General features: G+C 34.5%; 1 protein-coding gene and 1 long non-coding RNA gene across 2 annotated transcripts; both read right to left on the bottom strand.

Moving 5' to 3' along the window:
• Positions 1–3,005: 3,005 nt before the first annotated feature.
• Positions 3,006–10,972, bottom strand: LOC131151328 (uncharacterized). Its single transcript, XM_058102576.1, has 3 exons — positions 10,532–10,972; positions 3,713–3,862; positions 3,006–3,389 (listed from the first exon to the last, which is right to left on the bottom strand). Exons 1-3 carry the CDS (start codon positions 10,955–10,957, stop codon positions 3,312–3,314), a joined length of 654 nt encoding a protein of 217 aa, XP_057958559.1. The 5' UTR covers positions 10,958–10,972; the 3' UTR covers positions 3,006–3,311.
• On the bottom strand, positions 4,589–6,891 carry LOC131151329 (uncharacterized). Its single transcript, XR_009135714.1, has 2 exons — positions 5,643–6,891; positions 4,589–5,570 (listed from the first exon to the last, which is right to left on the bottom strand). It is a non-coding gene; the product is annotated as an uncharacterized LOC131151329 (long non-coding RNA).
• Positions 10,973–12,673: the final 1,701 nt, after the last annotated feature.

The following is a 12,673-nucleotide window of genomic DNA, read 5'->3' as shown; positions in this document are numbered from 1 at the left end:
AATAATAAGTCAGCCTCTATATTTTTAAGTAGTATAATTAAAGACTTAGTGTTTATTAATGTTATTCTAATAAACTTCTCATTTAAGACAATTTAATGATATTTTATGAATTTTGATGGTAAATTTAAGGAGAAGTTTCTCCCCACTATTAATTATAGTGCTTTTGGAATTTGAGGAAAAAAAAGTTAGTTATTAATTATTTTATACTAATTATGCACTAGAAACTTCACAAATAAAAAATTTTGATATTTTTTTAGCAATAAGCTCTAATGATGGTAAAACTATATTGTCAATTAAATATTAAAATTAAAGATTTCTTAATTGTGAAATTTAATTATTCGAACGTATCAAGAGAATATTTGTTTATTTTCGATAATGATTCAAATTAAAATCTATTTTTTCAACAAAAAATTTGTATTTTCAAGTGACACTAATAAATAAATTATATATATATATATATATATGTACTGCCATTTTTTTGGCTGAATATAATTTATTTTCTTAAGTTCAAAGTTTAACATATATGTAAAAAGAATTTTATAAATTTAATTTAAATAACTTACTTTATTTATATATATATATATATATAGAAATTTATTTATTTTAATAATATTTTGTCTTACTTTTAAAAGAAAAGAATTTTTATGTCAAAAGGATAATTTATACAATTTATACTTTTATATGTGGTGTAGGATTTTTTTTTAAAATGTTGGTTATATAAATTTTGTTTTGAAAATAATTATACTTATCTCTACAAATTGATTTATAAATACATTTTATATGAATTTTTAGTTTTTTTTTTTCAAAAGTTAAGAGTATGTTTATTCACAAAATAATTGACACCATCCATACTTATATATATAAGATTAAATGATAATTTTACCCCTTAATTTTTGCATTGCAAGCGGAGATGACAAAAAAACCAAAAGCAAAAAAGAATTAATCACAAAACTAAACTAATTGTACCAAAAAATTTCTTAACCATTTTTTTAGTTCGCTTTAGTTTGCATTTTTTTTTTCTTTTTTTGCTTAAATGTTTGGTTTTTTGTTCAATCCATTGAATAATTATGGTTAATCGAACTAAGTAAACATATTATAAATATTTTATGTAATTAAAATATTATCTAAAGTTATTAGATGTAAATAAAATAATGTAATTTTTTTACACTTTGTAATTAATTTGATTTACTATCGACAATGACCCAAAAATTGATTAATCAAAGTTTGGTTTAATTATAATTTCAATTTACATCTGTTGTGAATCAACTATTTAATTTGGTTGATGATTTAAGCAAGTTGTTCGATTAACCAACCGTGCCCAACCGCTATGTGCAAAGCCAAAAAAAAGAAATCATCATTTCATTGTGAGAGGAAAAACAAATGATTAAATATCATTTATAACACCATAGTCCCCCTTGATGGTATCTAAAAGTTATTTGCAAGTCAATATATCTTAATTTAATCTCAACTCATATAAAATATGTCAAAAGTTAAATTGAGTTAGGCTTGTTCAAATAGCTCATAAGTAATTCAATTATTTCCTAACCTTATCCATTGTATATATATGGGCACTATACACCTGATTTTTATAAAAATTAAATTGCAAGTTTTATGAATTTATATATTAAGATTTTACAAATGTAATTTGTGAAGTTGCATAAAAAGTACAGAGCATCATACAAAATAATTAAATCAGAGACGACTACACAAGAGAGGGTATAGATTTTGAAAATGAATGCATTTGAGGATGATGAAAAAAACTAAGAGATAAATAAGGGCACCCAAAAAAAAAATAAAGCACAAAGATGAGAAACGAAATTGCTTGCAATGGGCTAATAATGAGGAGGGCAAAGAACCCCACTTCTTCAACTAATAAAGTAAAAAGAGTCAAGTTTACTCTTACTTTTTGAGAAATTTCAATTTTATTTAAGATGCCAACATATGAACACTGATTAACTAATTAATTTCTTGAAACAGTTGATGAACTTGTAGTTATCAACCACACTACATCAAAACTAGAGAAAGGTTATTTGAAAATATGTGACAATAAATATAGTCACTATCAAATATAAAAGACTTTTTGTAATTCACTATTTTTTTAACATTTGGGATATCGCAATCAAAAATTAGAAAACAAAAATCAAAAACAAAAATTAAAAATCAGAAACAGAAACTAAAAACTAAAAATCAGCAAACTATTTGGTTAACATTTATAAATCTAATACAAATTAAAAACCTAATTAAAAAATGCTCATTTTCATCTTTAAATCAAAATATTTTGAAAATATGAATAAAATTACAAAATTGTAAATTATACACATTAAAAAACTACTATAATAAAAATAAAATTTATTATGATTATTTTACTTAATTGTTCTACTTTCAAAATTTAATATATAATAAAAATTTTATTGGACATGAAAATTGAAAATCATAAAATTTGATTTTCAGTTTTTTGACAAATAACTAAATGTTGAGAATAGAAATAGAAAACTGACGGCAGAAGCAAACACATTTTTATAATCTGTTTTTTTATTGTGGAGAAACAAAAATCGGAAATAAAAAACAACAACGATATCAAACAGATCCTTAAAGTTAATATTGATTAACAAAATTTCAATCTCTAGATTTTGTTAATTATTATAGTGTTTATTGTAAGTCTAGCTAAGCTTAAATATTGAAAAAAAATAAAAAAAGACCTTCAAGAATGTGAGTTAAAGAGTTGCACCAAAAATAAACAAGGTTCAAGTGGGACAAACACCTAAAAAGGACCCACCTAATGGTAGGGTCCACTCCAAGCTTCTGTGTGTGCCTAGGATGTTCTCCAAAAACGAGGTTGGTGAAGTATATTCTTTTTTTCTTGATATTTTATAATTCTTCAATTATTGAAATTCTCAAATTAAAAAAAAAAAAACTTAATTAGGCAATGCATGCCATCAAAATTTTAGCACTATCACAACTACATATTTTTATAAGGCATAATTGAATATGCAAATGGACAGCCATTTTGAATTTGCATTATATTTTATGTAAACAAATTGAGATCTTAGGTCTGAATTGAAACTCACAAAACATGACAACCGTAGGACAAGACTTTGCTTGCATCCTGTAAGATTGAAAATGGTACAACAGAGGTAATTTCTTTAAGGTAACATGGGTGTGATTTGTCGCATAATCCTAAAAGAATTTACACTCTGATCGGGAGAGGCCAGTAACTCCAGATTGGAAATAAACAAATCACAGCATAAAACATCTGTCACTTTACTTGATGGTTGCCTTCTTTTGAACTACAGGGAGCCAGAACCATTAGACTAGTTAGAAATGGGAGGCTCCCCCAACCACTTGGCACGAAAACCTGTTCCTTTGCAATCGGAGCAGCACATCGAACCCTGGGAGATCAAATGCATTATAACAGGGAGAAGGGTTTCTGTCATCTTGTTTATAAATCTTGTGCAGTATAATACAGAGTTACAAACATAGAAAAATCTCTATGAGTAGCCTTAGGGCAATCCGGAACAGCTTTCAATCAAAATTGAAACTTGCAACAACATATGTAGTTTCAACAGTTGATTTTTATCCAGAGTGATTTTAGTTAAAAATAAAAAATTTTAACCCCTGGAATGTGATTAACCAACAGAATTGATGAAAATGAGCCTAAAATTAGCTTTGTAAATTAATTATAGATAAAAGCAATTCCAAATGATCAGCTTACCTTTCCACCACAAATAACACAATTGGTGTTTCTGGAGGGTACTTGGCAGAGCATATTATTACCGAGAATAAAGAAGCCTGTACCTCCACACCATTTGCATTCAACGTGCCCGCTTGTGTTGCAAGAAGAGCATGCAATTGGCCTCGGTTGCTGCATGCATCACCGTCATTGGAGAATTTAGTAGGGCAACAAAAAGGATCAGATGAGAATAATTGGATAACCAATACAAGATATTTAAAACAGACCATGGGGTTTGCATATCCCTCCTATCCAATTACTTGAAATTCAGAAAGCAGCACCGAACAATTAATGAAGGAAGCAATTTCCCACCACTTTGGACTTTGGAGTATTATGTAGTCATCAACAAAAAAAAATGATTCTATATCATTCATTCTATGAGAACAATTTGGTGGGAATTCTCCTGAACCATTTTCCCAATTCAATTCTATTATCTAGCAAAGTGAACCTAATTATAAGATATGAACAACAAAATTGCATTTTCAAATTTTTTACAAAAATTCAAATGTCAAATTTAATAATCCTGATTGTCTGTCCTTAGATTTTGTTCAGACTGGAATATGGATCTTGCTTTCTCCTCTTGGTAATTCCAACTATGCAATTATCAACAAGTTGGTATGGGCAGCTTCAGTCTATCATATCTAGAAGTTAATGAATGCTGCTATTTTAAAAAATATGAATCAAAATGCTAATTCTGTTACTTCTTGTATCCTCAATAACATCGAAAGTAGATACTGAAGTATAAACAGTATGAGAATCTAGCTCTTTTCTTATTTGTTTTCTTTTGTTCAAGCTTTGTCTAGATTTCTCGTGTTGTTCCATATTCAACTAACATATTCTTCTTACCTTCTTCCCAAAAAAATATATATATATATTGTCACTCTTTTTAAGAACTAAAAATTACAACCACAACCTAAACTAGTAGCAACCGAAAATCTCCAGGTGAGATTATTTCTAAACTTCAAATCCTAGCCTGCTCTATCTTCCTTTACTAATAAACCCAAATACACTTTTCTTGCCATACAAACCCTAGGCCACAAAGGATCTTAGGTTCGGGTGTACAAAAATTAACGAAAACTGACGTTCAGACTGATTTAATTTTTCGGTTTTAATTTCTGATTTTGCTTTCTAATTTTATTAAAACCAATTTTTGATTTCAGTTTTACACGAACGAAAAACCAAATTATAAATATTAATTTATATTAATATATTTAGTACTCATTGTGGACACCCCATTTTGTCCGGGCCAAATATAACAAAGGCATCGTTATTATTATTATTATTATTAGTGTTAGTACTATTCGTATTCACAACAAAAAAGAAAAAAAGAAACACAAAAAGAAGAAACAAGGCAAAAATCAAAAAGAATTCAAAAATAAGAGAAAAAGAATGTACATGTAATGGTTGCACCCAAGGGAAACCGGGGGTAACATGCAAAACAAACTAGCGCCCAAGAAGCCCTATAAAAGGCCTACACACGCACGCACTAGAGGGGGGGGGGGAATATTTTCCTATTGTTCATCGTCACATTTCCTCTCTGGCACTCTCCAGCTTCCCCCCTCGCATATCATCTCTCTTTCTCTCTCTCCCTCCATTCTCACTGTTCATCCTCATCCTCACTCTGGTCTCCCTATCTCCCTAACCACCTGCACAGGCCCTCTCCCATTCTCCATTTTTTTTTTCTCTCTCGCCGCGCCACCATAGCCAAAACCACCATCTCCATCCACGACCGCCCGAACCACCGGCAAACTCGCCACCTTCACCATCACCATCGCTGGCTCTCTCTCTCATTCTTTTTGCTGCTTACCCCTTGGACCCAAGCCCAAAGATCTCTCTCAACCTCTCCTCCCTCATCTCTCTCCCATCTCTCTCGGCTCGCCCCTTAGACCAAAGCCCAGTGATCTCTCTCAACCTCTCCTCCCTCATCTCTCTCCCATCTCTCTCGATTTTCCCACGACCAGCCCAGCACCTCATGGCCTCCAATACTCCGGCCACCCCCTGCAACTTCGAGCGCCATCTCCAACAAGCCTTCTTCCACTCTCTCACCCGAGGCCGTGACCAACCGCCCAGCCGTCATAGACGAAGAGGATCCCCCGCCGTGGCCGTGCATCATGAAACCTGGCGCCGGCGGAGATGCATCAAGTGCGACGGCTGCGTCACCGCCATTATCCTGATCCTCATGAGTCTGTGATAGATCCTCACCTCACCGTACCTTCGCCGGCTCACAATTCGCCCACTCGCGGATCCTCGAAAGTCTATGGTGATCCTTGCACAACCTCTCTTCACTCTCGGTTCACAAGCATCACCCGCAGAGCCTCTGTCTCCCTCTCGAAACCAACAACCCCACACTGCCGCAGAGAGCCTCTACTGTCACCATCTCCACCTCCTCAGCAGTGTCCTGCTCCAAATTCGCGGTCCACCAGCTCCCAACTACCTTCACCCTCACGAACTCTTAGCTACAACTCCCATAATCTCCATCTCCCCGAGCCAGAGCCACCATCACCGCACCTCCAAACCAGCCTCCCTCGCAGCCTACCACAACTCTATCTTCATCTCACTGCCCCACGACTAGTAGCTCCCCTTCACCACTCTCTCTTTCGCACACAGCCCCAGCCGAGCCTCGTCCCTTAACGCCGTCAACCACCCTCGTCGTCTCGAGCTCTACCACCGCCTGCAAGCGTCGCAGAAAACCTCCAGCTCCACGCTTCGTTCTCGTCACCCCCCCAGCCGTGAGCATCCGACATCACCACCCGACTCTGGCCAATCTCACACTCCTGCAAACCCAACACGTCGTCACCCACGTGACTCTTTTTCGTCTCCGGCATTGTTTCTGTGACGCCGACATCATCTCTGCAGCTCCGGCCACCACCTCTCGCTCCAAGCTCTATTCACAAACACACGCAGTCGAAGGAGGAGACACGAACAGCATGGCCACCTTCCCCGCTTCATCCATGCCAGCACACCGCCCCCGGCAAACACTCCAGTAGCTCCATCATTTCCTGCCTTGCGCAAGGCAGCGTTCACTTGCAGATTCCCTCCAGCAGCCACGAACAACTTACTCACTGCCTACATACCTCACACACGGCTTTAGAACCACCCACTATGGGAAGCAAACTAACAGCTAGGTATGCTCTGCGTTTTTTGACTCTGATTATTGAACTTATCATCACCGTGTTTTGTTGAATTGGTGTGGATGACGGGTATCTGTTATGTGCCTGATTAATGGATGGTATTTCAAAATTTCAATTCCTTTATACATGTTCTTGGATTTTAAATCTCTACCACCTGCTTGATAAAATGCCTAAATCAAACTTGTTTAGTTATGTTTCTTTGATTTCCATAGTGTTTGGCATTTTGGGTACTTGTGCTTGTTCGGGTTTACTAGAATTGCTACATTAGGTTTTTGGTATGGTGGTCTTGATTGGTTTGGGGATGAATAGTATAGTTCACAATGCCTTTGTTGTTGCTTTTGGAAAATGCGATGATTCATCTGCATTAATAATGTGGGAATTTGTCCGATGCATGCAAACTGTTTGATGAAATGCTAGAGGTGTTGAGTTGTGGAGTTTGAGTTTGGCACCACTCACACACACTCATGCACACACTTGCACTCACAGCCTGACGCACTTTCACATACCCACATGCATATACATATATATTCATGCATGCGTACATACATCATCATCCATGACATTATCCATTCATGCATATGCATACCCATTCACGTACCATACATGCATGTTCATTCTTATCCATGCATACATATATTCATGCATTACATCATTTTATTATTCATTCATGCATGCATGCATATGCATGCCCATTCACACGCCATACATGCATGTTCATTCTTATCTATGCATACACATATTCATTCATTCCTGCTTATACATGCATCATGCATCCCCCACGCGGAAGGCAATGCGTGTTGACTTGATGGCCTTGACCGGGCCTAAAACTAGTTGACCCCCTTTGATCGGTTTATTCCTGAACCGGTTGGGTCCCTTGAACTGGTATGGAACCGGTTTAACTGTTTTATTTGGTATGCTATTATTTAAACATTTAATAATTCAAAATCCACAAAAAAATTCATAAAGCTCAGAAAATCACAAAAAATTTAAAAAATTTATAAGAAAATGCCAAAAATATTTTTTTGACTTGATTTTCATTGTTTTCCTTTAATTATATTTTTGTTATTTCAAAATTTGGGGAAAATATAAAAATTGTAATTAAAATTCAAGAAAATTGTAGAAAATTATAAAAATATTTTGAGACTGGAAATTCATCTTTTGCAAATTTTTCATCCCCAAATGCACTCCAAAAACCTCCAGGAATATTATTTTTCACACTTAAAAAATTCTATAAAATTTCAAAATCCCGGGAGCGTATTTTTCTAACTATTTTCTCAATTTTCCGATCCCAGCGATTTAAAAGAGAGACATGAGCTCTTCAGTATACGGTATGCTCCGGTTTTGAGGGAATATCTATATAGTATTCATTTTGTGCATTTTTTTTTTTACACATTTTGAAAGAGAGTAACTTTTAAAGACTTATTAAATTTGATTTATGGGATAAGTTTTTATTAATTTGGTATTGTTCATAAGAACAGGCGTGTAGGGGGTGCTACTACCTTCCCCTTGCGTAACTGAAGTCCTGAACTTGACTCTAGTAACGCAGACCAATTCTACCCTTAATTGGATAGTAATCAAGTGTTCTAACCACACTTCAAAAGGTTAGTGGCGACTCCATACACTTTGTTTTCCACGAAAATCACATTTTCAAAATCCACACACTTTATTTCATTATCATTTTTGAGTCATCCCAAGTTCGCGTTCGGGAACGTCGTGACACTCATAATTTATCAATATTCTTATTTCTATTCCTGTGTTGATTTTTTTTTATTATTATTTCAGTTTCAGTTTTTCAACTCTTCCTCACAGGTGCACATATTCGTGGTAAGTTAGGTGTAAATCCTATAGAAGATAAGATAAAGGAGGGACGACTTAGATGGTATGGACACTTACAACGTAAGCCATATAGTGCACCTGTGAGAAAGAGTGACTTAGTTACTGTGGGGGGCAGTAGAAGGGGTAGGAGTAGACCTAAAATAACTTTGGAGGAAATAGTGAGTAAAAATTTAATATCCTTGAATCTATCAAAAGAAATGATCCACAATCACATAAATTGGCGGAAAAGATTCATATAACCGACCCCACTTAGTGGGACTAAGGCTTGGTTTTATTGTTGTTGTTGTTGTAGTTTCAATTTTTCAACTCATTCAAACATGTGGAGTAGTTTCTCTTTGCGAATGAATAGGCAGAGGTGTGGGCCTCTTATAGAAGATGAGAGGGTCTCTCACCTTGCTCCCAGCTGATGTGGGACAAGGGAGGGATCCTCCCCCCTTCCATTGCTCAATGCTTTGTGCTATGATCCCATATTAAACGTGCACTAGGAAGATCTTAGGTTTATGAAAAGCATTTGGGCTCCAATGAGAGGAACCTTTTGTGGGACAAACTATGTCTATGAGTTCAATAGGCCAAAGCGGAGAATAATTAACTGGAGTTGGGCCAAACCCATTGCATTTGGTATTAGAGCAGATAGAGCCACCTAGGGTTACCGTCATTTGGGTGAATCCTACACAGAAGTGTAGGCCACTATAACAAGAGCATCAAAGATCAAACAGGAGAGCCTGTCACAATCCCACATTGAATGTCTTGCAGGGAGATCTTGGAGTTATTAGGATGGTTCAGGCTCCAACTTTGTGGAGCGGCTTTTACAAGACAAAACTGTGAGGCTAGTGGGCTAAAGTGGACAATAACTAACTTGAGTTGGGCTGAGACCATTACAATTTACAATGTGGCTACCTGCTTTGCTACATAGTGACGCCTATCCCACATGGACTAGGCGTGGGGATGAAAAAGCCCTCTTCCCCAACACAATCCCACCCACCCAAGAAAACACAAGCTTGGGTATTAAGTTTGTTAATTAATTTTCTAGCCCAACAGGAAATGCTGGAGTCAGCTTCTACATTAAGCAGTGAGATATACGTGTGGTGCACCACTTAAAATTCTATTAAAACTAATAAAAACCAAACCGATTGATTAAAGTGATGGTCTAGGTTTTAAAGGACTGCAGGTTTTCAGTTTATTTTTAATCTATAAACTTAAAAACCAAAGAGTCATATTTACTCCAATGTGCATATATTTGTCATTGAAAAAAGTCAATGATACTACTATGAGATATATTGGATTACTTTATATTGTCAACTGATTGTAAAGGGTACCATAAATGATAGAGAACTTCAAAGGAATAGATTATAATTATTCTAAAGCTTGAGGGACGTATGTGCTGTACCATGCAATTTACCCTAAGAAAAAAAAGTTCAATTTCACTGAGCCCATACCTGATAAGAAATTCAATCACATATCTACCTCGTTGCCTGACCTTTCTTTAGCAAAGTTCATGGCTAAGCCAAAGATGAAAAAAGTTCAATTTCACCGATTCATCGCCTCATCCATCAATAGTAAATTTACATTCCCGAGTTATTCTTTCTTGTCCAAAAGCTTTTAAATTCCAGATTTTCACCTACAAAGTTCTAGTCCAGAATCATCTTTAATTCAGCCTCATTGTCTACTATTATATCATCGGAAAATAACATACGCAATGAAAAATCATCATTTCGGCACAGCATGCGAAACTCCTCAAACGGAATTTCAAGAAAACCTAAGCACGATAGAGAAAGTGTGAGAGGGAGGAGGAGGGGCGCCCCCCGGTGGGGGGGGGGGGGGGGGGGGGAAGTACCTGAGAGATGACCCATGCCTGTTCCATGCGCTTAGCGAAATTGGAGGAGCTCTCGTAGGAGTCCACCATCGAAGCTCGAGCACCTGAAACCCTAGAAACCGCTGGCCTCGTACGGAACGACCTCATCTCAACTAGTGACGTCCTGGATCTGAGGAAGGTTTTGTTCATTGATTTTACAAAAATCGAAGGATTACAGCACGGGCAGCTCGCCATTTTCAGACCTCGATTCTCCTTCTTCGTTTGGGAAGAGTAAGAGCGGTGGTTTTCGGTTCTGCAAGAAATTTCGCCTGTTTTTGGAAGAAGAACAATACAAAAAGCGAGGAGGATGTAGACAGGGACGACTCTGGCAGCTTTGGCTGGCCTGAAAAACCGAAAACAAAACAAAATTCTACTAACCATGACATAACACAAAATTTTCAAGAGCATATTGCATTTAACATTTTATATTATTATTATTATTATTATTATTCGTAAATCTCTATTGGCTTAATTTTTTTTATTTGTTTATTTTACTTAGTAGTTAATATTTTCACTATCACTATAATTGTCATTCTACATTCTTATAATTTACTTAATATTGACGAAAAATCATACTCATCACCAAAAGTTTAAAATTTTTTCCAAAATTAATAATGATGAAAAGAATGAAAAAAATAAAAATAAATAAACAAATAAGAGAAAATCACTTCCTGACCCCAAATGGCCATATCTCAAGAAAGAAATGAAGAGGTTAAAGAAGAAGACTTTCAATGATGTTTGTCAGATTGCAACTTCGGTTCAAACTACAATGAAGGGACAACAAATCTTTCTCTCATATCTATTGAAGAAAGGGATAAGTTCTTTCTCCTTGAATAATTTTTTTTTAAATGGTTTATTTAACACCTTAAAATTTCAAATTTAGTTGAGTATGATTAAAAAAAAATGAAACCATTTGGGTTTTTTAAAAATTGTTGCACTTTCAAACTGATTGTTTTTGTACCAAATTTCATCTTAAATAAGGTATTTAATTATTTTTGAAGTCGTGTTCTCCTTAGATTGATTGATACATTTGTACAAATCTTTTGATACCTTTTGAAATATGATGAAAATTTGTGATTTTTTATTTTTATTTTTATTTGTTTTGATGAATTTTTGTTGAATGTTGAGGACGATGATGAAAAATTAAAATTCCTTTTATGTTGAAATGCTCATTATAAAATTCATGCGTAAATCTCGAGTATATATATATATATATGCATTGTTTTAAAGAGAGCATACTTAAATGAATATTTTGTTGTGACTATTAAGTTTGAAGTGAATATCTTGTCATGATTGAATAACTTATTGATGAGATTGAAAATATTTGAATGATGATCATTTTGGAATATGAAGATATTGGGTATTGAGCTTATAGGAATATCTTATTATGAAAAGTGGACATATTATTATTGAAGTTGAGTTTGATTGAATGTTTTATTATAAGAATTGATTATGTTGAATATCTTGATGTATTTTGAGGAAGTTAAAAATTTATTCGAGTGGATTTCATTTGTGTGACCTTCTCTCACCCAAATTCTTTTTTATATCTACGAAAGGGGAGCACTCTAAATGGATATCATGACATTGTCGAATATTAAATATTTTGGTGTTGTGAGCATTGATCATAAAGGTTGAATAATTAAAGAACACTGGTTGAATTTTTCATTTCGAACCTTGAATATTTTTAAATCATAACGATTGTTGTGAAATTTTGACATTTTTGAAAATCATTATTCTTATGGAGTATTAAGAAATCTAGATTGATTTATGAACACTGAACACCTTGATTTTAATTCTACATTGGGTTTCAAACTTATAATTTATGTTTAACTGAATTTAAAATTGAGAATATCCTTTTGCAAAACTCGAACACTTTTTATTTTATTTTATTCGATCACTCAACTTTCTCGAGTGACTTATGATTAATAACAATTAGCATTATTTTTTTTTTCATATCAGTGTGCATTAATTTGGTATCATCAATTGTCATAGATTCGACCATGTTAAAATTTTTATACGAAGAATATTGGTATATTTTTTTATGATGAACATGTTGTGGATAAAATTGTACCTTTCTATTTAAATATATAAAATCTTCCGTCTCACTCCTCATAATCTAATTTT

The sequence above is a fragment of the Malania oleifera genome, chromosome 3 (assembly GCF_029873635.1).
Source record: "Malania oleifera isolate guangnan ecotype guangnan chromosome 3, ASM2987363v1, whole genome shotgun sequence".
NCBI lineage: Eukaryota > Viridiplantae > Streptophyta > Magnoliopsida > Santalales > Ximeniaceae > Malania > Malania oleifera.
The sequence above is the reverse complement of the archived record's forward strand: the minus strand, read 5'-3'. Positions and strand labels throughout refer to the sequence as shown.

Coding starts and splice junctions, on each gene's coding strand:
- LOC131151328 (XM_058102576.1), bottom strand. CDS start 10,957: ATGCTCTTGAAAATTTTGTGTTATGTCATGGTTAGTAGAATTTTGTTT. Junction 3,863..10,531: donor AGGCATGGGTCATCTCTCAG/GTACTTCCCCCC, acceptor TGATGCATGCAG/CAACCGAGGCCAATTGCATG. Junction 3,390..3,712: donor GTGTTATTTGTGGTGGAAAG/GTAAGCTGATCA, acceptor TTGATCTCCCAG/GGTTCGATGTGCTGCTCCGA.